The sequence below is a fragment of the Peromyscus californicus genome, unplaced genomic scaffold (genome assembly GCF_007827085.1).
Source record: "Peromyscus californicus insignis strain IS unplaced genomic scaffold, ASM782708v3 Scaffold_13__1_contigs__length_99412109, whole genome shotgun sequence".
In the NCBI taxonomy this organism is placed as follows: Eukaryota; Metazoa; Chordata; class Mammalia; order Rodentia; family Cricetidae; genus Peromyscus; species Peromyscus californicus.
The window spans coordinates 79,157,897-79,183,101 of NW_026294424.1; the positions used below are offsets into that span (position 1 = coordinate 79,157,897).

A 25,205-nucleotide genomic window follows, 5' to 3' on the forward strand; every position below is an offset into this window, starting at 1 on the left:
TATAGCATATGCTATAATGACATATGCTTTTATAAGCTAAACAGCAGCAACACATTTTCAACTCCATTGGAATATAATAAAATATTATATATTTTTAAATTTACAATTTATTTGATTAATAATTTAATCAGGGATCTCAAAAGAAGTACGGGTTATAGCTGCCAGTGAATATATTTTTTTGGCCAACACAGTTCTTTTTTTTTGAGATTATAAATAATCACAACATTCTCCCTTACCTTTTATCCCTCCAAATCCTCCCATATAATCTTCTCCATTCTCCTTCAAATTCAAAGCCTCTTTTTTCACTAATTGTTATTGCATGCATATAAATATATATCTTCCTAAATATAACATATAAGTATAACATAAATGTTTCTAATTGTTATTGCATGCATATACACATATATTCCTAAATATAATCTGCTCGATCTGTATAATGTTACTTGCATGTATGTTTTCAAGGCTGATCATTTGGCACAGGACAACCAAATGGTGTGCTCTTCCCTTAGGAAAACCACTTCTCCCACTCAAAGATTTCCTCAGTTGCCTACAACTCTCTGTGGTTGAGGCCTACTGGGTTTATCCCCTGATACACTTTGGAATGTTCATTGGTGGTGTCCTTTTTCAGCTCAAGCTTGGGCAGTCCTGAACCCTGGAAAAGCACTCACTCCAGATACAAAGCAGAAAATTCCACCCTGCTCTCAGGGTTTAACATCTTCTAGTTAATATGTCACTTGATTTTTAAAGATAACTATCTGAAAGAGGATTAGAATTGTGCCTTGCTAATAGAGTACAGCTTAGTTTAAAGTTTTTGGCAGGAATCTGGACTATTAAGAAACACCTGTGTTTCCTACAAAACAAGCTCATATTCTTTCAGGGAGGTTTCAGGAGAAATGCTCAGCCATGCAAGTTGATGAGTGAGTACGGTAAACACAAACTGGGAAGGACAAACTGGTTTACAAAGCAGAACTTGAAAGTGATTTTCCCCCATGTGCTTACAGATCAGCTGTAGGAAGGAAGGCTGCCATTGGGAGTAAACAGAGCTTGCCTGTGCCAAATCAGCAGGTGATTCCTCTCAGAGCAGAGCATCATCTATCTTTAATCAGCTCAGTGGCACATGAACTCTTAAGACAGAAAGCTATTTTTACAACAAACCTCACACTTTAAAAAAAAAAAAAATTTCCTTGAAGTTGTTCTGACTAGGTGCCAGGCTGGCATTATAGTCAAGTAAGTCATTATTAGCTAAGGAGGAAGTAGAAAACTTTTATCCCAAATTCATCCTTTTTTAAAACTTGAGATCAGGAACTAAGAAAACATATTTAGAACCTCACTTCAACCCATGCTTTTCTTTTCCTTTAAAGACTAGCTTCTCTTTTTCTGTCTTAGCTTAGGTTGACTTGTAATTCTCCTGGCTCAGCTTCTTAACTGCTGGTATCACAGGTGTGAGCCACCACATCTCATTTTACTTACTCTATTTTTGATATCACAACCAAAATGCTTTAAACAGCTAATTTTATCCATTTTGTCTTTTATTTTGCAAAGCAAAACAAAACAAAAATTGGAAGAAAAGTACAGTCTACAAGGAGAGACAAAGCCTATGAAACTTCAGGGCCACTGTTTTTCTGCATCAACTTTGACTTCAAAACTTAGTCCCATTACTCAAAAGTCCCAAGGGCTTCTACTGACCTCTGTCTGCCTTCATCTCACACTTTCCCCATGAATTGAGTATATGAAGTGATGGCTACTACCAACAAATGTTGTCCCATTATATGATACCCTTTGTATACCTTGTGTTGAGTGCTACAGACATTTCCTACAGGCACAAAGAATAATTGAGACAAATAGTATTTCCATGCTTTATAAACTAGATTGACAGAAAATAATATTATCTACATAGTAAATGTAGATAAAATAAGTATAATTCAGTGAGTGCTTAAATATGTCAAGGACTGTACTAAGGGCTTTGAGAGTATTAGACCACAATAGCCCTAAGAGGTAAACCTTTACCATCTCCATTATGTAGACTGAAAACACACACATGCTCTCTCTCCTCTCTCTCTCTCTCTCTCTCTCTCTCTCTCTCTCTCTCTCTCTCTCTCTCTCACACACACACACACACACACACACACACACACACACACGGTGGGAGGGATGTTTCACACACATTCACACACATGGTGGGGGGATATTTAGAGATCACATATGACAGAAACAGAATTTAAGCCAATGGTCCTATCAATCTCCCAAAGTCATTTAATATCAGGATACAGGAATTCTAATTGAAAGTGAAGAGCATTTTCAACAGTAACTTTCTGGTTACAAAGATCTTTTCCTGGTAGGGTAACAATAAGGCCAGAGCCAACCATTTTAAACAGGCACATGTAAAACATACTCTGTCCAGAGACTCTTTCCCTGCCAGTCTGTAACTAATTCATGACATTTTATTGTTAAGGAATATTTCTTATGAAGGGAGAAACTTGGCTAAGGTTTATGCCCTATTTTGAAAGTAGGCCATTGCGATTAAAGATTTGCTTTCCAATGTGGTAACCAGTAGAGTGGAGATTTGGATGTAATGACAGATGAGGAGAGTCACCAAATAGGACACTGTCATACAGTTTAGCCCTCATGGAATATGAACTAGAAGTGGGAAAGTTGTGGTTCTAAAAGGAAGGTGAAAAGGCCCTGTAGACAAGTTAAACCTGATGAATACTTTTCCTTAGCTTCTAAATATGAGGTGAATATTGAATTAGTTTGCCATTCTGATAAATGACACCATAATACATGTTGTTAACTTGTCACCATTAGAAAAAGTTTGAGTTAAACACCATTGCCATGTGAACCAAATGAGTTCAAGACAATCATGCTACTATCCAAAAGTAACTGCCATGGACATTGACTTCTGTCCTCATCACGGGTTCTTAGCTCACAGCAGATAGCATTAGGAGATGAACTCCGAATATTGTTAAATCTGGCTTTATAAATAAGTGCTGTGTTTATAATGTTGGAATACAGTGATGGAACACAATGTGATTTCTTGTTCTGAAGCAGTTCATAACAAAATCTTATCATTTGGGGTGGTAACAATTTAGTATGTTATCTATCTAAAGAGGAAGGCCTGAAGATGCCCCTGCCCTATTTGCATTCCCATCCCTCACCTGTTACAGAGCACCCAACATCTTTCCTGCCTTTAAGACATCCACAATGTTAGCAGCAATGTTGGATAGCATCTGAACTAACACAGTGACAGCTGTAAGGGCTATTTGGTGGTATTAGTGATGAGGTGGAGTATAAAGCTATTTGCTTTCAATAATTCTTTCTACTTTTCTTTTACTAGAGAGGGCACATCATTTAACTTATAAATCCCCACAGAAGATTTCTTTTATTCCTTTTAGTTTGGGTTTATTTTATTTTATTTCAGTTTTGGGGAGTGGACATTATACATGTTAGAGAAGTGCTGAACCACTGGGCTACCGTCCTACCCTTTCATAATATTTTGTAGGTCTACTTTATAGGTTACTGACTGAGAGAGTTTTAGTTTTTATTTTTATCTATTCTTTTCTCATTTACCAATGTGGTGACTCAGATTTCATATGCCTCCCATTTTTTTTCCATTTGCCTCGAAGAGATATAGTAATCCCAGTGGGAAAAAAAAACAAGATGCTCTACCCTAAACTATAGTTGTAGATGTACAGGTTTACTACACAGGGCACATTCTATACTCATTAAGTTTGCAATGACTCAACTGTATAATTAAAGTGAGGTCAACCCTGTATTTCATTTTAGAATGCCAAGAATCAAGCACTACAAAGTGATGAGCACTGGAAAGAACTACACCATCGAACTGGAAAAGCCTGTACGTAGCCATCTCTGTTGTTGATAAACTTTTTCCTGTTGCCTTCCAAACCGACCTTTATAAAATCCAGAGAAAAGTAGGAAAACAGAAGTCTTCTTCAGGAAGAGACACAGTGATTGTAAAAGGGAGATAAGCAACTCTAGGTAAGACAGGAAGGGTGAGAGCCTTGAAAGAACAGGCAGGTGAGATTGACTGGAAGATAACCTTCATCTAAAAGTGGTTTTCCCTTTACTTTCTCTGCAAATGATTACTCAATATGATTGTTTCAGAGAAAGAAAAATGTTTTTATGAATTGTCTATATAATATCCTCTATTTACAAATATTCAAATGAACCTTTATCTGAAGGGAAGCAATCTCATGTCTTGTCCTCTAATACCTACCATACCGAAGTCCAACAATGCCCTCTTAATAGCAGTGTACTAGAAGGCCTGGTTTCTTGTCTTCAACCCCTCCTCAAGCTCAGTTATTATATCATGGAGCCAATGATAAGCAATCTCATCCTCCAGCACAATGTCTGGCACACAGCTAGGTAATTTACATATTCAATTTAGTCTTTTCTATTTCCATGAGGTAAATATTGTTATGCCTATTATACAGGAGAGTAAAGTGGCATTTATACTCGTCTCAGCCATTGAAAATGTGGTGATGTGGCCTGTATTTCTTTAAAATTAGCTTCTCGTTCCTTTGCCTCTCCAGGCACATTGTATAGCAATGTATAGGTAGAATTTCTCATGCTTTGACTATAAGTCTCAGAGAGACACTGATTCACACAGCTCACTTCAGTCAAGAATGTCTCCAGAACTTCTCAGATCCACATCTGTGGATCCAGCCATGTATCTCAGCCAATTGGAAACTCCAGATCTTCTTGCCTCTGTCCCCCAAGTGCTGGGGCAATAGGTATGAACTAACCAGGCCTGGCTCCAACTGAGCTTTGTAAGCAAAGTTCTGCTGAAGGAAGCAGAGGACTAGGTTTCTGAAGGAGTATCCATAAAACTAAATGGCCAGAAGTGGTTCCAGTGAGGAACAATGTAACTAGTGTACCTTTGTAAGTGGAGACCTGGACTCCTTGTGGTTAGCCTCTACAGTCCACAGTAGAAGGAAAATGGACAACCTGGATAGTTCTGTCAACTTTCAAACTCCTTTGTTACCCAGCCCTTCAACCAGATTGCATAATTTATAACCAGACATGTCCAATTGCTTCTGTGGGATTTTCCTATTCTCATTTACTTCCTCCGCACCCAAATCCCTAGTTCTAGCACCATCTGTGGGAGGTCAGCTTCCACCTTTTAAAGGGTTCCTATGAGGAGGAGAGAGGAATAAGAAATGTTTTAGATAGAAAGATAACAGAGAGAAGACAGACAGAAACACAAGATAGCTTCAGGAGGACCTGGATCAAAATCCACTGGCCTCTTCTGTCTCTTCAAAAGGGCTTTTCATAACAATGCCAAAGGATGAGGCAAAAGACCTCCCCCTTGCTAGATCAAAGCATACTGCACAACCAAGTATAGACCCTTCCAAACACCTGGTAACCATGCTCATGATCAAATCATCCCCTTATGCAGCCCTGCTGGGTAAAGCAAGCTCAGACTCTCAGACCCTGAGTAAGTTCTCACTAGGAAACCTCTATGAGTGTCTACAGCTCCCCTTTCTTAATATAATAAAGGGCCTCTCAGACCCCTCAGACAGATTGTCCTGCCTTAGGTCATTCTTCTTCCATAGTCAACCTTACCCGTCCTTGTGATACACTTTCCATCAAGCATACTCTATCTTAGGTTGGAAGCTAGCAAGAAGAATATTACCCATTCCTGACTAACAGCCTCTGGCAGTGGGAAATACAGAGCTTAACTCAGCTCTGACTCAGGTACCTACTAAGAACTTGCAAATAATTGAAACAACCACAGCAGTCCCTAGGACTGCCACACTCCCCAGTAAAGGAGTAAAGGATGATAAAGAGAGAATGTCTTTTTTAAAAATATTTTTATTTAAAAATTTTTCTTTCCTTTTACACACCAATTCCTGTTTCTCCTCCCTCCCCTTCTCCTGATCCCTCCACCTACCCGCATCCCATCCCCATTCCCTCCTCATAGAAGGTAAGGCCTCCCTTGGATAGTCAACACAGGCTGTCATACCAAATTGGGGGTGGACCTAGCCTCTCCTCCATGCATCAAGGCTGAGTAAGGCATTGCATCATTTTGAATGGGTCTAAGATAGCTATAACAGCCTTAGCTGTGCCAAGCCCTTTTTAAAATCAATAAACTCTTGATGCAAAAACATCAAATAAATCAATTAATTCCTGATGCAACTGCATCAAACTCAAAGACTCTCTTAGCTTACACCAAACCATGATTCATTAATATCAACAGATTAACATAATTCTAGTATGAATACATATTTACAACTAGCATGAATATTACTATACATATTTACATTTCTTACAAACTTACATTCAAAAGCAAACTCTCTATAGGACTACTTTGCGAACTTTAGCAAACATCTAAACGAGATCTCTTAACAGAACTATTTACATTTTCTTCCAACAAGACAGAGGGTATATGAATCGTGAGTCACCACAGTTAAAATTGTAGGTGAACTCAAAACTGTTTCATTTCTGAAGTTTGCAAAAGCTCAGAAAAGTCAGTTCTAATTACGGTCTTAAAGTTCTCCTGCAAGTTTGAAATCAGAGCCTAATTTATCAGTGGTCAGTGACTCTAGAGTCTTTGTATCCAGCTGCCTCGAGCCCGGGATTTGGTGAGTGCTGCTGCTAGGGGACTGGAACACTCAGGACGAAAATGCTCCCCCCCCCCCAGCCACCTTCCCCACCAGGCCCTCCCAGCCATTCTGGAACCAGTGGGAGTGCGCTCAGCAGCAGACAGTCGCCAGCCAGGGGGCAGTCCCTTTACCCAAATTCATTGCAGTTCCCCTGAATGCAACAATTCAACTAAGTTCAAACAAATGGCTCTGAAGTTTCACTCTCAGCCACAGAGGCACTTTCAGTTAGCTTTCCCTAGGCAAAACCTGCTGTAGGGCAAAAGCTGCTAGCTAGCTGGGGAAGAGTCCTTTCAAAAGAGACTTTCTTACAGCCAGCAAACAGAAACTGCATGGCTTTAGCTGATAACTCTGTTCAGGCTTTTACAATCCCAGTCCTTAGGCCCAAGTGCTCTCAACTGCCTCTCACCCCAGGGGCTCAAGTTTCCTCCCACTGCTATGAGTCGGGGCTCTGAAGCAGCCCTGGCTCTGGGAGGAAACCCACCCACTATGAGCTGTGGTTTCACTCACACTATATTACCGTGGGCATCTGGCTGTTCAATTATGGGGAGCATTTGAAAGCCTTGTACCTCTTTTCCTCTGCTAGCTGCCTCCTGAATGCTGGCTTGGAGAGGAGACACAGCACTAGCAGCAAGGGTTTGCCATGTTCAGGGAGGTTTTTGTGCCAGGGCAATTATGGGCAGCTTTTTCATTCTGATAGACAACCCCCCTCAGTTGAGTCTAATTCTGCCCCTACAGAAGGAAGAGAGACTTGGGAAGGAGAGACCCAAAGAGCTTCCAGTTGTTGAGAAAGAGAAATTACTAAGTTTTTCAAGCCCTTTAGTTCCTTCCTTGTCTCATCCCAAGACTTCTGTTCCTTAAACTTGGCTTCATGGCTAAGAGAGAACTAACCCTGATTGAACAATGTTGTACAAGTGTTCTCATCTAGTGGCAGTTCCAGTGGAGTGGAGAGTTTTGTTCCCCCCATGTCCACCTCAGGGAATACTCCCCCCCCCCTGCCACTCAGGGCTCTAAGCCATCTCAAATTAATGCCCATAGGCCAAAAGCCTTCACTGGAATTTTTTTCCAGCCCATGTTCCACATAATATTTTTGCATTTCAATTCCAATTCTCCCCCAGGAGTCTGCACCTAGAGTCCCATGGTCAGAGAAACAAGGACACAGTTCCTCTACAAACTCCAAGAACCTCTGTACTTGTTGCTGTTCTACCTTTCAACAAGTGAATATTCAAACATCTGCTTACTATTTCCTACTCTAAGTTTTTTCCTACACAATGTTCCTATAACTAAGCCTTATATTTTTTCCTAATTTAATAGATAGAAATTAAGAGAGAAAGAAAGAAACCCAGGCAGAGAGAGATACTTGCTGAAGCCTAATTTTTCTATAGACAGATTTTGCTCTCAAAGAATAAAATACCACCACCTAACCTTTTCATAATTCATAACCAGACATGTCCAACTGCTTCTGTGTTACTCCTCCCCCCACTTACTTCCTCTTCACTTAAGTCCTTAGTTCTGGAACCATCTGTGGGAGGCCAGCTTCCACGTTTTAAAGGGTTCCTATGAGGAGGAGAGAGGAATAAGAAATATTTTAGATAGAAATATAGCAGAGAGGAGACAGACAGAAGCACAGGATAGCTTCAGGAGGACCTGGATCAAAATCCACTGGCTCCTTCTGTCTCTTCAAAGGGTCTTTTTCTAACAATGCCAAAGGGAGGGGCAAAAGACCTCCCCCTTGCAAGATCAAAGCACAACACACAGTCAAGTGTAGATTCTTCCAAACACCAGATAACCACACTCATGGTCAAATCATCCCCTTATGCAGCCCTGCTGGGTAAAGCAAGCTTAGATTCTTGGACCTTGAGTAAGTTCTTACTAGGAAATCTCTGTGGGTTTCTACATTATAGAAAGTTCTTATAATAAACATTTTGAAGGCTAGTAAATCTTAGGAAGGAGGAAACATTTAGTTATGGAGCTGCCACTTTTTCTTGTTTGCCTATTGCAGTTCCAATTTCAGGAAGAGATAAATTAGCCTAAATTGAGTCATTTTTCTGTTTTAATTGTGGGGAGGTAAAGTACCTAAATATTGTTCATCAGACTGTACCCAATGCTAAGGGAGCATTTCCTCACCAAAGAATGGCCACATAGTCCTTAAAAGGGAGAAAAAAAAAACAGGCATGGCTAAGAAAATCATGGCTGTTCAGCAAGTTATTGAAGTATGATGCCTACATGACCTGGGTTTCTGGAGGTCAGGAAATACACAACAATCCCCACTAAACTGCAGGGGAGCATCTCTTGTTTGTTTTTAGTCAGGCACTGAACCATCTCTCACTTTCCTTTACACAGGTAACACTGCCAAACCTTTTCAGCGTCATTGATTATTTTGTGAAGGAAACTCGAGGGAATTTGAGACCATTTATACATTCAACTGATGACAATCTTGGTATGTCCTTCACTTTACTGCTACATCAAACAAAACAAAACCCCACACATGACAAGGTACAAACTAAACTTTTAAAATTTAAAGTTCCCCACTTGGCAATCATCTTTGTCAGAGTCTGGGGCGGGGGCAGGGGAGAGAAGCATCTGCTTCCAGATAGTCTATGAGGAATGCATTGTGATTATTAACATCATTCCATCATTCTATCTGACTTTATCAAACAAGTTCAGGGACAATAGAAAAGCAAAACAATATAGGTAGCAAATAGGAAATGTAACGGGATGAGCCCACAACAGTATCAGATGCTTGAGGCTGGGTAGAATGCATGAGAGTAAGCAAAGGCTGTGGGGATTAGCCCCTTGGTATGTAGCTAGAGTTTTCCTGGTCCTGTCTGGCCCACAGTCAGGACAAATCTCTCTCACCCACCAGTCCCGCAGCCGCTCAGACCCAACCAAGTAAACACACAGAGACTTATATATTATTTACAAACTGTATGGCCATGGCAGGCTTCTTGCTAACTGTTCTTATATCTTAAATCAACCAATTTCTATTAATCTATAAGTTGCCACATGGCTTGTGGCTTACTGGTATCTTTACATGTTGCTTGTCATGGCAGCAGCTGGCAGCGTCTCCTCACTCAGCCTTCCTGTTCCCAGAATTCTCTTCTCTGCTTGTACTGCCTATACTTCCTGCCTGGCTACTGGCCAATCAGCATTTTATTTATACAGAGCGATATCCACAGCAGTAAATGGCCTTGATATAGTGCTATTCTGCTCTGAAGGTAAAGAAGTCATATGGCAAGGTCATAGGAGTGAGGAGGTGATGAGGAGCTACTGACAAAACTATAGTTGGGTCCAGCTTCAAAATTGGTGAGCTCCTTTTCCATAAACGAAGAACTTTAAAACAGTGGTAGGTAGTAGTCCATTAACCTGAGCAATGGGACCTGTGTCAACAGTATAGTTCACATGTTCATTAAACTGACTCCATTTGCATTCTAGTTTCTGCAGGCTAGCCTCGATCATCTTGCCCTGTTCTATCCAACAGTCTACATGTGGTCACTGGGAAAGCTCTAAGCAGAAGAGGTTAAGGGTCTCCAGCTAGTTTGGGTTTCATTCAGAACAGTTTCTTTTCCTATATGTTATAAAGGAAAACTACTTTGTCTACCTGCACCAGGGGCATATCTGCAAAGTCTCACTAATTGAAACAACAGCAGGTTTAAAAATCTAAGTTCTTAAAATATAACTGTTTGTCTTTGGATGCTACATCACAATACAAAAAAAAAAAAATACAAGAGCTCAGAGTCTGCAGGAGCTTTAGGAAGTGATCAAATGCAATCTTGGTCTCTGTAGGGTCCTCTGTGCACTCAGCAGAGAAAGTGTCTCTAAGATGTGGTCACACAGATTGCTTGCCAAGTTCTGTTATAGTGTTCACTGACTCTTGAAGCAGCACAGTTCACTGGGTTCTTGTTCTAAAAAATTCTTCCCTGAGTCTGAAACATTACTTCATATGAATCTAATTTCAGGCTTTGAAATACCGTTAAAATTACCACATCATTTCCTCTTAGTGTTTCTACCTGCTCTTTGACTTACTGGTTCCTGCAGCCCTCTTTCCTCTTATTTCTAACCTTCTCTGTGTGTTGTCTAGCTTCTGAAAACTTCTCATAACCCATGACCCCAAGCATAGGCATGTAACTGCACACATAGTCAACACATTACTTTGCCTGGTGTGTATGCAGGAAAACATACCTACTAGGGTTCCGTGAGAGAAAGAGTTCTTAAAATAACATCTCTCCAAACTCTTAGGATTTCTTAAAATAAAATCTGGAGTGTGTAGAAATCTGTCGTAACTCTCCTCATCCCTGGATATAATTCTATCAGTTAGTTATTCAACCCTGTATAATAAACCACCTCCACAGTGGTTAAATCAACAACTATTTTATTGGTTCATTGTTCTATGAGTCAGAAAATTGGATTGGATTCAGTTGGGCAGTTTTTCTAGCATCACTTTGTCACTCACATAGGCTCCAGCGTGATGGAAAACTGAGGCTGACCTTGTCGTCCACTCCTAGGTGCTTGTGTTACAGGATTGTACCACCACACCTGGCTTCTTGGGACTTTTCTATAGGATTCGTGGTATGACAGAGAGTTTTAACTTTAATTCATGTTTCCCAATGTGCATACACTGTATTTTTTCCTTACTGTATTGGCTGGAGTATCCAAAACCTCCTTTTTTGCTCCCAGCTTTTTGGAAAAAGTTTCCTCTTTCATTCCTAAGTATGAGAATACATTTATTCATTTTTGTCTAATCTCAGAATGAAGGAAGTTTCCTTAACAATTACTACTTATTTATTCAGATATTGTAGATAGAAATTTGTGACTTGTTTTTCTGTTATATATGTTCACATATATAGTTTTTCCTTAGTTGGTTCATATGATGAATTACACAGTTTTAAATGTTACATTAAACCTACTTGATTATTATATATTGTTTTAAGTGTTAGATTTGCTTAATATGCCAAAATTTGCTTGCTTACGAGAAATACTTTGTTTTTGTTGAGTGACTTTACTTCTAATATTTTACCATCTAAGTTTCAGTATGGTTTTCATTCCATCTTAGATTCAGGAGCTTTATGTTTAGGCTGGAGAATATAGCTCAGAGAAAGACCCTGCATGTGACCTCTAGTGCTCTCCCCCAAGTTAAAAACAAATGTAGCTGCTTTAAAGACCATGTGATAATTCCATTTGGTTGCTTTCTTATTGGCATGTTATTTTTTTCTCTGGAGAATTAGAGGACTGGCTACATTTCTCTAGCTTCTTGTGTATCAAAAAATTTCCAACTGTCATTCTTTTCTTTCTTTCTCCCTCTCTTTCTTTCTCTTGGGTTTTCAAGACAGGGTTTCTCTGTGTAACAGCCCTGGCTGTCCTTGAACTCACTTTGTAGACCCAGCTGGCCTTGAACTTAATATCTACCTGCCCCTGCCTCCTGAGTGTTGGAATTAAAGGCATGCACCACCATACCCCGATCAATTTTCTGACTTTTTACCAAGTAATTTGGGGTTCCATTTGGGCATTTTGAGTGTTATTGCCATGGGTCTTTGGGTCCTTCTCCAGCCTCTGCAGCACTTGTTTCAAGCAGGCAATCAATCTGGCTAGGGTGAAGCAGCTCTCCCAACTGCTGTGGGAATAAACTCTAAGTCTGTTACCTTTGTTTGGCTGCTTTGGGTTTGTACACCTCAAGATCTTGTCCTAGGGCAACAGTCCATACTGCAGCTTAGTTCTTAGAGCCTTTGATGCATTGCATTGTCAGCTACCATTCATCAGCTGAAGGACGTTTAGTTTGTTTCCTAGCTATAGTGATCAGAGCAACAATGACATGGCTAAGCAACTATCTGTGGAATGGGATAGCCGGTCATGTGGTAGATTTAGTTTTAGCTTTTTGAGTAATCCAAATAGACTGATTTCCAGAGTGGTGGAACTAATTTGTAATCTCACCAATAGTGAATGAGGGATTCCCCTTACCTTACAGTCCTCCCCAGCAATTACTATCAATTGTTGATCTTAGCCATCTGACTGGGAGAAGATAAAATTTCAAAGTAGTTTTAATTTGCAACTCTAATTGCTAAGGGTATTGAAAGCCCTTTGAGATAATTCTTAACCATTTTTTTTTCCTTTGGAGGACTTTCTGTTCAGACCCATGGGCCATTTTTCAATCGGGTCATTTGTCTTCTTGACTTTTAAGTTCTTTATATATTCTGCATGTTAATCCTCTCTCCGATGTATATATAGCTGGCCAAGGTTCTCTCCCACTCTGTGGGCTTCCTTTTCATGGCTGTCCTTTTGCCATACAGAAACCATTTAGTTTTATGAGGTTCCATTTGTCAGTTGTTGGCCTTATTTCCTGCGTGAATGGAATACTATTCACAAAGTCCTTTCCTGCACCTGTATCGTGTAGGGTATCAAGGTATCGTCTGTATCCTTGTAGCAGTTTCAGTGTTTCCGGTTTTACTTTGAGGTCTTCGGTCCATTTGAGTGGACTTTTGTTCAGGGTGGTAGATACATGTCTAAGTTCATTCTTGTACACGTGGGGATGCAGTTTCCCCACACCATCTATTGAAGATGCTGTCTTCTCACCCGAGTTTTTGGCATTGTTGTCAAGTATCAATCAGGTGACTCCAGTTATGCATACTCATGCTTGTGTCTTCTGTTTTGTCCCAATAGTCTACACATTTTTGTACCATTACCATGCTTGTATCAGTATAGCTCTGAAATGAAGAGCTACACAAGGTCAATGACTACCAAGAGAGGGAGAATTGGTGTCCTCCAGGGAGAAGCTTTCACATGTGTTGTCCAATCCCAAGCGTTCAGCCCTGGACATATGTACATACATACTAGCAAAGGTAAATGAACTCAGTAAGTTATATATCAGTAAATACACACATGTACATTTAACAATATTAAAGAAAAAAAATCATGAATTAGGGAGAGGCACACAAGAGTTGGACTTTCTAAAAAAAAACAAAATCAAGAACATAAAATATAAATAATTTCTTTCTCCCATGTAAAAAAAAAACTATCCAGAGCCTGGCCTCCTACTTTAACTGATACAATGCAGACTCAAAAGTATGCTTCTGCCTTTGCTGCTTACATTTAGTTGCATCTTTTATTTCAATGTTACCTAAATCTTTATAAAACTTTGGTGTCAAATAAAGATTTCTATCTGGAACAACAGAAGTTGCCTCTGGGATCTTTGGAAAGAGGAGCTCTTTGGTTAGCCTGGAATCTGTGCCATCCATAGCCAATACAACACTAGGTGGTGCTCTTTCTCTGTTCTTATCTCTAGGATGGCTCTGACTAGCCTAAGGACCACTGTTCGATCCTTCTAGGTAAAGCAAGTTGCTTGAGAGCTTAAGCAGTGCTGTCCTGGGAGCTAGGAGCTGTGTCTCTTCAAACAAGTTAAAGAAAAAAGCATGCAAAAGCAATTCCCACTCTCTCAGTTCTCTGAGACAATTTACTTGGTTTCTATGGACAGAAAGAAAGAAGAAAAACAGACAATAGAAAAAAAAATAACTGAAAATGGGCTGCTGACTTAAACAGACAACCAGATTATTATCGCTATGTGACTGAACTGGTTTGTTTTGCTTTGTGACCAAGAGTATTACTCAACAGCCTTGCGCCTGACTCCTTTATTATTGGGGTTCTTGACTGGCAGGGAGAACAAGAGGCCCAGGGAGCCTTTTCAAACCAGAAAAGCTTCTGCAGAGCAGGATATTTTTACTTTCAAAAGCAGAAAGAGAAGGAAAACAGGACTTCCCGAGAAAAGCCATGGCCAAATCCCTAAATGCTGCATTTTAAGAAAACTTTGTGGAACTTGGTGATTATTTCTAGGACATCAACTTGCTTATTGGGGCACAGTGTGAATGCTAGAACACTTAGTTTTAATTTGCCTTGAGCTAGAAATTGGAGTTGTAGAGTACTTAATGGTTCAGAGATCTGGAAATGTGGAACTGGTCAATGTGTTTACTAATGAAAAGAACCCAGAATTTTCTTTGACCATTGTTAACCTGTGTTAGTGCCCAGCTTTCTCTGTAACACCAAGAGGCAAGAGCAGCAATAGAAATATAATAGTCAAGTGATATTCTCTCAATTTATTTTTCCCAATGTCAGAAATTAACAGTTTAAAAGTCATTTCAAAATATAGCACAGAAGGTATACAGAACATTAAGTAAAGCATAAGAAAATACATGACATTTTAGGTCCAGGATATAAAAATATTAAAAGAAATCTGGATATTCCACATCTAATTACATAAAAATTATTAACATACCACCAGTGTTCGGGGAACAGGCAAGAAATCAACTCCTGCTGAGAGTGGAGAAGAACTTGGTCTCATAGCATCACTTCAGAAACTAATCAAGACTTTCCACCCATAATTTCCAGATCAAGAGCCCAACATAGAAGAAAGAAGTGAGAAGCTTAAGAAAAATCCACACAAGGCATGAAATAACGTGGAAACTGCCTCCTTGATATTTATTGTTTTCAAAAGGAAGATTTTTCTCTTCTAAAAACCATTATCTCTATTTCCTTGACCCTAGTCACTTGTTTGGGCACAAGAATAAAACGATGCACCATATAATTTCATTGTTTGATCAGTAGGAGACCAATTTACTGGTTACCACCAGCTGTCTGTAGAGTAACTTGATTCATGCATTTCTCTATATTAAGTGGCAAAAATTTGTTTTATAAAGCCAGGTTTTTGTTCCTCCTTGGCTTCAATGAAATACATTTCACATATACAATTTGCAATGCAGATTATCTAGTTCCCCTAAATCCTACTTATTTTCTAAACCTTAACTAGGTTTTTGGTAAAATCTGATTGGACCAGTTAATCAATTATAAGTTATTTAATTGATCTAGTTGGCGGTCACAGACATGAAATGAGCTAGAAAATGCCCATCTGGTAGAAATACCCTATGGTCGCATATTATGTTCATGGAATTAATGCAACTCTTTTTTATGTTCTTCCTTGCCGATATCTTTCTACTAGTTCAAAACTCACCCATAGCTCATTACAGGATGACAAAATAAACACCACTGTTGCAAATTTAATACTATGATTACTGTGATTCATTTCTTTAAAAATACAGAACCTTCATCCAGACTAGGTATCATACTACTTTTTTTTTTTTTTGAGACAATTTCTCTGTGTGGCCTTGGTTGTCCTGGAACTTGCTCCGTAGACCAGGCTAGCCTCAAACTCACAGACTTTATGGTCAAAAAATTCAAGAATAATGTAATTCAGAATGAAATGGTATGGTTTCTAGCTTATTCGTGGTTCAAATTATTTGGGTATTTAGTTTGTTTTTCTCACCTTAAAAAACAAAAACGCAAGCAGGCTAGAATGGATTAAGATTCTCTTAGTTCCAAAATATTATAAAGATGTTAAGGAGAAATTAGGACACAGAGCAAAGACTGTATGAGACCCAGGGTGAAGATGGACATTTATGTTGGCAAAAAGGATCCCTTGGGGGAAAACAGAGCAATCAGACATTTAAAGACTTCCAGCCTCAACACTATGAGAAAATATTTTTTTGTGCCTTAAGCCGTGTATTTGTTATGGAACTCCGGTAAACTAATTAAATGAGCGATCTTCTAAGTCTCCCTTCCAGAATTTCTGAGGTTTGCCTTTTTAGTATATGCCACAGGTAATTACTACACACAATAAAGTTTGAGATTATCTTAAATTTCTGTGTAGGAATATATGCAAAATCAAGTAAAGCTATCTTTTAAATGGAGAGTTAGTGTTAATGGGAATTCTTAGATCTGGGACATAAAGTGAGTAATATTTATAGAAATCTGATAAGGAACACATAGCTCATGCACCAAATGAGGCTAAGAGACTGATAGCTTTAACTTAACATCTGAAACTGTTAAGTCAATTATTCCTCTAAGAAAATACAGTGCTTAAAATTGAAAAACTATACTTTAAAAAAAGATTTATTTTAATGTGCATTGGTGTTTTGTCTGCATGTATGTCTGTGTGAGGGTGCCAGGTCCTCTAGAACTGGAGTCATAGACAGTTGTGAGCTGCCATATAGGTGCTGGGAATTGAACTTGGGTTCTCTGGAAGAGCAGCCCACGCTCTTAACTGCTGAGCCATCTCTCCAGCCCAGAACAAATACTTTTAATGTGCTGATATGAAAAAGATCAAAGAATGTTATATAGGTATATAAAAACACAAGCATTGACTATTATAGAATTCAGACACTAAACAGAACTAAATACAACAGAACTAAAATATGTAAAAGAAATGTGTGATAAAATATAAGTTGGATAAACAAAGTTGATCCCTGTATGATAAAGAACTCTAAAACTCACCACTGTATGTTCATGCATTTGGCAGATAAAGGAAAGAATGACTAGTCCAGGGTCGGTGAATTCTAGGCCTAGAATCATTTTAAAAGCTTGTTTACTCACATGACAGATACCTGAGGCTGTTGATAGCCTCATTGTTTACGTGGGCTACTCTGGTTTTCTTTACAAACTGGATTCTGAGAGTATGTTTCACAAGGGAAACAATATGCAACAGAATGAGAGCAACCCAGGAAGGGTGCTTTGCCCCAACCATGGTAGTCTTAAACAGGGCTGGGAGAGGCAACCTTCTACATGAGTATTTGCTTCTGGAAATATTGCTGTTTGGGGAATATACAGTCTGCCAAAAGGTAATGATTAAGGTTAGTTTTATTTTGTGCAAATATACAGAATTTAATATAGTAAAAAACACTAGTCAAGACAAAACAAGGCATACCTTTAAGAAGACAGAAACCATGATTTATTTTAATAAAGAATTTAACATAAAAATCAGTAAACACATTTTGGGAGAAATGGAAATGTCCACATAAAACACTACTATAAGGAAGGTGCGAGCATTATAGAGCTGGGGAAGAGATGCTCTGTGGGAGGGCAGAGGAAAAACTACAGCCTGCCACACAGTCACAGCTGCTGGAAGAGCAGTTGTCAGGGCAAGATCAGTCAATGCCTCCTGACCACCAAATCCTAGCAACTGTAGTATATACTAGGCAAACATCTAAAATTTAGAACACATAAAGGTTCAAAGTAGGTGGACAGAAGAAATTATTCCATGAGATTACTGACCAAAAAGAAACTGGAGATGGCCAAAGATAAAAGACTTTAAGGCACAAAGAGATAATTCACATTGATAAAATACAATTGAGCAGGAAAATACAACAAACTAGATTTACAGCCTCAGTCACTGTTCTATTGCTGTGAAGACACACCATGATCAAAGCAACTTTTATGAAAGGAAGCATTTTATTGGGGGCTTGCTTACAGTTTCAGAAGTTTAGTCTGTTATCATCAGGTGAGAAGAATGGGGGCAGGCACGGCACTGGATAAGTAGTTAAGAGTTTACATTCTGATCTGAAGGTACACACACACACACACACACACACACACACACACACACACACACACACACAGGGAAACTTCAACGCCCACCCCTAGTGCCACACTTCCTCCAACATGGCCAATCCTTCTAATCCTTTCAAATAGTTCCACTCCCTGGTGAGTAAGCATTCAAAAAATGGCCTGTGGGTGCCATTCTTACTTAAACCACCACATATGAATTTACTAATATTGCCTTAAGACATATAAAACAGAAACACACCCTGGGAGAAAAAAAACAAGTAAATAGGTGATTTTTAATATAACTCTTTTGGTAATTCACATTATAGTTTATTAAAAACACATGATATAGAAAATTTAATAATATTAAAAGATTTGATATCATTGACATGTACAGCACATAGCCCCTAATGACTACAGAATGTATCAGTTCCAAATTGATAAAAACTATCATATTCTGGGCCACCAAGTGAGTCTCTAATGAATTTACAGATTAAAAAGAAATCTTTTAAATTTTCATTAGTTTTTTTAATGTTAAAAGAGTGAAAATTTATTTTGCTCATGGGTATGGATATTGGAAGCCTAAATGTACAGGACTGAAAATTGTGTAGGACCCCTTCCTGGGTCTCAACCTGGCTGGGAAAATCATTTCAAGTCAGGTTCATTTCCACCTTTGAAACCACTGGTGTTATGTCTGATCTCCTCTAACCTAATCACCTTTCTAAGTCTCACCTAAAAATAACAATAGCAAGACTATGTTCCAAACATGCCTGCTCTTTAGGGACCCACTGAAATAACACCAAAAAGTTGTGAGACAAATGTGGGTTAGGTTGCAATGATCTTGGCTCATTAGAATTTTTTTTTATGAGTTTTTAAATCATCAGTACTTTCCAAACATATGGGTCTTTTAATAATCTTTATATTCTGAGTTTTAGTTTAGCTGGACCTTGGTTAAGAAAAAAATGACCTAATTTTTAGGGCCAGTCAAGAGGTGAGGACCCTGGTAACTTCAAATCACATTTGGAAATTTGAAGAGATGAACTTTAAGGGTAAGGGCAGACAATAAGAGAATAGGAGAATAGTAGTCTGAAATTCTACTTTGAATCACATTAGAAGGGCTAGAAAATCTGAGTGGCTGAAATTCCATCAAAGTGATTTTAGGTTACTAGTCCCCAGGCAGAAGCAAAAACAAGTCTCTGAAGAATGAAAACATTTATTCTATTAAATAATTTATGCATGATTTCAAGTAAAATACTGGCAAGTATTAAAAGGATACTGGATACAAAAAAGAACAGAAGAAATGCATCAGATAACAGACTCAGAGGAAGGCATTAGATTCTGAAATTAGGCAGACTATGCTGTTTGGTTAGAGATGGTTCAGTGGGTAAGGGTACTTGCTGCTCTTGAGAGGAACAGGGTCTGGTCCATAGCATCCATTCTTGGGCAACTCACAAATGCCTGTAACTCCAGATCTAGGGGCTCTGATGCCTTCTGGCCTCTACAGGCACCTGCATACACATGGTATGCATATCATATACCGATGATATGCACAAACACAGAAAGGTGTGCACCATGTGTAGAAACACACACCACACATAAATGAGAAATTAAGATTCTTTTGGCAAGAAAAGTGAAAACTGCCGGAGTGACCAGTTTGCAAGTTTACAAAGAAATCTGAGAATGGAAAATAGAAGGGCTAAGAATAGCCAAGACATATTAACAGAAAAAAAAAACTAAGTTTGAAGGATGAATTTTGTCAAACATAAAAATATTATCAGCTACAGTGATGGAGACAGTAATTACCATTAGGGCAGAAAAGGAAAGGAACAAAAGGCTCATTAGGAGACACACACCTTTTCTAATGCTACCTTGGCAGAACCAGGGAAGAAAGGAAAACACTTTACCTAAGTACCACTGGTATAGTACTAGCCATCATGTTCAAAATTAACTCCCTATGACTTACAACTCAAGCCTGAAAGGCAAAACTAAAGTGCTGAGAAGACAACAGGGGGATCTCAGAAGATGCCCCAGGCTGGCAACGAGGTTTAATTACGAAACAAAAGATTGGTCCTACTAGGTATCTCACGTTTAGCTACAGAACAGAAGATATTTAAAACGATATAGACAATAAAGACCATGATTTATAAAGATCTTTCACGTACCAAGTGAGGAAAAGCATTGCCAACACAAAAGGAAGATATGTAACAGATGTGACAACACACTTTTCAAAAAAGAAAGTGGAAATGGCTATGTGAAAAAGGTGCCTATTCCCTCCCCACCCCTGGCAATAAGTGAGGAAACGGTCAATGAAATACAACTGCATATCCACCACGCTGTCAAAATACAAAACAAAAACCATCCAAACTGACCTCCATGTGGAGAAAATGGGCGTCAGAGCAAGGGGATGGTGCATGGGAAGGGTTGGAAGGAGGAAATGGAAGGGGGAAATGATGTAATTATATTTTAATATTTTAATTTCAAAACTAAAATATTAAAAAATATCTACAACCAGGCAATTTTGATCCTACACATCTTCCACCATTTGCAACTGAGGAGAAACAAAATAACATTTATTACAGAACTGTAATTACCCTGAACTAAATACATCTTTATCATTCACAGTCAGTACAACGTAAAGTGGTATATTAATGCAAAGGTAAACTATTACAGCAATGGTAAATAAAATATGGCTACAACATGGATGAACCACAGTGAATGAAAGACATAAATGAATGCAGAATGATTCTTTACATACAGTTCCAAAGCAGGCAGAACTAAACTGTTGTTTAGATTTACACACAGAGGGGGTAACACCACAAGAACAAGGTAACAGTACAAAAATAAAAAATAAAAGACAGACATAATTACCAGGGGTTTAAGATATCTGTGACTGGGGAGGGATTAGGAAGGTTTCTGATATCAATGATGTATTTATTAACTTCAACACTGGTTAGATAAGCAAACATTTTAAAACTATTCCTTAAACTGTATATTCACATTTTATATACTTTCAGCATGCATGTCTCAATTCAAACAGGAAGCTTCTGGGGCTGGAGCGATGGCTCAGTGGTTAAAATAACTGGCTGCCCTTCCAGAGAACCTGGCCGGTCATAACTGTCTGTAACTCGTCTCGGGGGATCCGACGCCCTCTTCTGGCTTCAAGAGCACTGCACACATGTGGTGCATAGACATACATAATCCACACCCACAAAACAGACAGACACGCTTTCCAGGTACAGCAAGAGAAAAGCAAACACAAATTGCCTGCTGACGCTTCATCTGACTCCCTAGAGCCAACCTTTCTGATTTCTGGTTTTGAGCTGGGACTCAAACCCAGAGTCTCGTGTTTGCTAGCGAGTACTCTACTGTAGAGTTACATACAGCCCCAACTATGGCTCTATTTTTGCACTCTGACACTGTCCTAACAATGTGTGTGCCATGAAAGATAAACTATAAAAATAATATAGTTTTTAATCAAGTTTTACTTCTGGAACAATGTGTAAGGAACTTAAGACACATAATACAACTGATTCAGATTCTATAAGGAATTGACTTTTGAAACCCCAAACTAGGTTTTTCATGGAGTGACTATTTCTGCCTGTTTTTCTCATATCTTTTTGCTCTTGGGGATTAAAGTTAGGGCTCAGAGCTTATTAAGCACACTCTGTCCCTTTGACTATATGCCAAAACTAGTCTGCTTGCAAAGCATAGAAATCAGGAAACACGGACATGGTACTAACCACAGAGTAAGAGGTATAATTAAATTCTCTGCAATGAACCACAGAACATAGTTTATGACAATATTCTAAAATTTCTTGGACTGATTTTTAGGATGGATGGATATATGTATATATGTATCACTGAATGGAGTAACACCAAATTGCTTTTCTTTCTCTTTTTAGCTATATTTTAGTAACAATAATCTTAAGGTACAAAATAAAACAATGGAAAAAGTTGTCATTAACTTCATTGTGGCTTTCTAGCTTAGTAATATTTAGGACGATAGTAATAATCATCACCTACAGAAAAACAAAATGAAAAAACAAATGGCAAAATGATTGTAAATTTAATTGTAAAAGAAGCCTAATCCCAGTTGATTTTATTTACTGATGCACTCTACAAAGCACGGTTCTCATTTACTTCCAAAGAGATGCAGAGACTTAGGTAAACAAACCCAAGCTATTGGTTCATTTTTGAGGATTGCTGGTTACCTAGAAAACACATTACTACCAAAGAACAGAAGACAAAGTAAAAACTGGGAAAGGTGGCTTTTTTTTTTTTAAACAAAACTTTTATTATTTCTACCCTCATTAAGTTCTAAGCCATAGAGCCTTTGATGTTCCTGTATTCAATTTATGTAACATTAATTTTGAACATTATACTAGGAATAGGCAAAATGGAAAAGGGTAGGATATGACAAAAACAATAGTTTATTTCTTTAAAATGGATCCTGCCACTTTTCTCCATCTCTCAATGAACAGAATATTGTATTACAGAAACTCACCCATTTCCCAACTGGATACTTCATAAGAGGAGGAAACCAAAAGCTGATCAACATAGATTTAAATTATTTGTTAATGGAAAGTACAGAAAATAAAGAGATACCGCTGGAGTAATACTGATGTAATCTAAATTTTAATTCATCAAAGTAGCTACTAATGGTCTGAACAAGAGTATGAGCCCCAGGCAGGCGACTTTCAGAGGCTGTAAGCACTCGCTGTTTAGAGTGCATAATAATCCTGTAAAAGAGTCACGTGCTGTTTTCACTGATTTTACAGCCAATACTATTTGTACCTTTTAATGGACCCAATTATATCATTAATTGCAACTGTTCATATCAGGAAACAGGGTATTTCTCTCAATAAAGAAAAACTTAAAAAAATATAATTTTTCTATCTCTGTCAATTCCCATTTTGGGAATGAAGAGTAAAATGACAAGCTTCCTTTAAAAAAAAAAATATTGCTTTTTTTTTCTCTATTACATTGTTGGAAGGAAAAAAAAGACAATTCTACAAGTATTAATTTTAAATTTTCATCTATTTCTAAGGATATTCCTTTTATAAAACATTTCAGTCTTATATACTATGACTAGTTTAGAGTTCCAGATAAATAAAATAAAGGCATATTAACAATCAAATGATTAGCCACATTTACTTGCTCACATTCATGGATTTTCTGAGAGTCGTCAGAGTGCATATAATACTGTTAACATTTAGTCCAAGTTAACATGTCATCACCTCATGGTTTACAACACTGATCATATCGCGAAACTCTTGATTTAGGGGAGGAAGTAATATAACAAACTCTGTTAGCAGAGCTAACAGGACACTAACTGTAGCTACCCAATTTTAAATCTCTACTCTTCATCTACCACTACCATCCCTCTGTCTCTCAGTGCTATGAAAATTTCAAAGCTTAATTATGTCAGAGGTACAGCATCACACTATTTATACTGAAATACAGGTCTCAAATACCAAATAAAAAAGAAAACCTTAAAACAGGATTTAGCTTTTTGAATAGCCAGGATTCACTATTTTCTATTTCTTCATCTTTATTTCTTCTGGTCATAAATAAATTCTTTCTTTGTTCCTTCTTTTCATCCACAGGGCTTAATATACAAACTTGTAAGCATTAGAAAATGGTATTCCAGTTCAAAGTTGCTGTGATCATAGCTGTATGAAGCAACAGATGTGTACTATGCTCCAAAATGTTTTCTAATTATTCAGTGTAGTTGAGTTTCCTACTGATGTTTCCCTTAAATTAAGGCAAAAAGAAATCCACAGTATTATGAGCTGGTTAATTTAGCTTCTGAATTAAGTACACTTTCCAAAATAAAGTAGTCCTGGAGTAACTCTATGGCAACTATTCATCAGTGTCTTGACTGAAGTAGTATCGTACTGGAGGTCCTGGCAAATCTTCATCTCCATCAGTGTCTGGGGCAAATGACACAGTAAGATCCACATATTTCTTCTCAGTCGAAGGTTTCACAAGTTTGTGCATTCTAAGAAAAATAAGCAAGGGTAAATACTTTGGTAATTGGGTAAAATGAAAGACTTTGCTAATTAGTACTATTCAGAGACTATGGACTTGTATTTTATACTTTAAAATATAATAATAATCTGCCTATACTCTATTAATTTTTCCTTACTACTCCAAATTGAAAATACTTACCTAATACGATCCTTGCTGTAATGATAAAAAGGAAAGAAAAAATCCCAAAGAATAATGCAGTGATTCTGAAAAACTAACTTTCTTCCTACATTTCTTAAAGTTTAGAGACATCAGGGATCCCCTAGCATTCTTTTAAAGAAAAAAAAGTAAGCCTCATTAAAATCTTAAAATACAAGCTGCCCCTAATCTATCCTTTCTTTTATTACTTGGTTGTCAGAATTCTCCTAAAATGTAAGTTAAAGACCTACTTCATGCCAGGCTCTGAATTATGTTACTAATGTTACTATTTAATCCCCCACATAGCTCTTTCCATTTGAGAAGGGATACTTTGTCCTATACATAACTCTTCATCCTTTCTACTACTCATATCCATATCATCTGAGTTTCCAGAGATCATCAAGTGTACTTTTTATTTTTCAAGCTAAATGTGTATGCACAAGCTGTTTGCTTTTGCATATAATAATCCTCCCTCAAATCTTCAAATGAAATCCAACCCCAAATTGAGGTCTGAGTTAGGAAAGTCCATGGTGCAATGTCAACATCTCCATTATAATGATTTTAGTTACATTTTAATTAATAATCAATGTACCAGTTTCTCTAAGTAGACTGTATTCGACATCAGGGCTATTTGTATAATAACAAAATAGTAACAAAACTAGCAATTCTGGAATACTATTCCTGTACCATTACATTTTTAGGATTTACTATTACTTTAACACTCAACAGCTATGGGAACAAACACGGAAGAGAATCTATGTTTCAAAGTTATTCAAGGACACAAAACAAGTATTAATAAGTAACCACTCAAGCATGTGAACATGTCTTTATAAAGTCAAGCTCATGCTCTAAGGCAGGCTCTCATTGATTGACCTAGAGTGTCCAGCCACTTAAATAATAAATAAATACCTGCTAAATTAAAAACGTAGAATGTAAGACATATCACTCATAAAGCATCTCATGCTGCAGGGATCACACACTGACCAACTCTCAAAACACATTCTTTTTTGCAGCAAATCTTAAATTACACTAATTCATGATCATGCATTTCACTGACAT

General features: G+C 38.0%; 2 protein-coding genes across 2 annotated transcripts in view; one reads left to right on the forward strand and one right to left on the reverse strand.

Moving 5' to 3' along the window:
- Window positions 1-22,257, forward strand: part of Stap1 (signal transducing adaptor family member 1) — a 48,620-nt gene extending 26,363 nt beyond the window's left edge. The window contains exons 7-9 of the mRNA XM_052735300.1: window positions 3,784-3,853; window positions 8,964-9,060; window positions 14,994-22,257. Coding sequence (XP_052591260.1) covers window positions 3,784-3,853; window positions 8,964-9,060; window positions 14,994-15,055 — 229 coding nt within the window. The 3' untranslated portion in view covers window positions 15,056-22,257. The remainder of the gene's footprint in view (window positions 1-3,783; window positions 3,854-8,963; window positions 9,061-14,993) is intronic.
- Window positions 17,359-25,205, reverse strand: part of Uba6 (ubiquitin like modifier activating enzyme 6) — a 67,249-nt gene continuing 59,402 nt past the window's right edge. Inside the window, 1 exon segment of the mRNA XM_052735295.1 lies at window positions 17,359-23,979. Within this exon segment, the coding sequence (XP_052591255.1) occupies window positions 23,841-23,979 (139 nt within the window). The 3' untranslated portion in view covers window positions 17,359-23,840.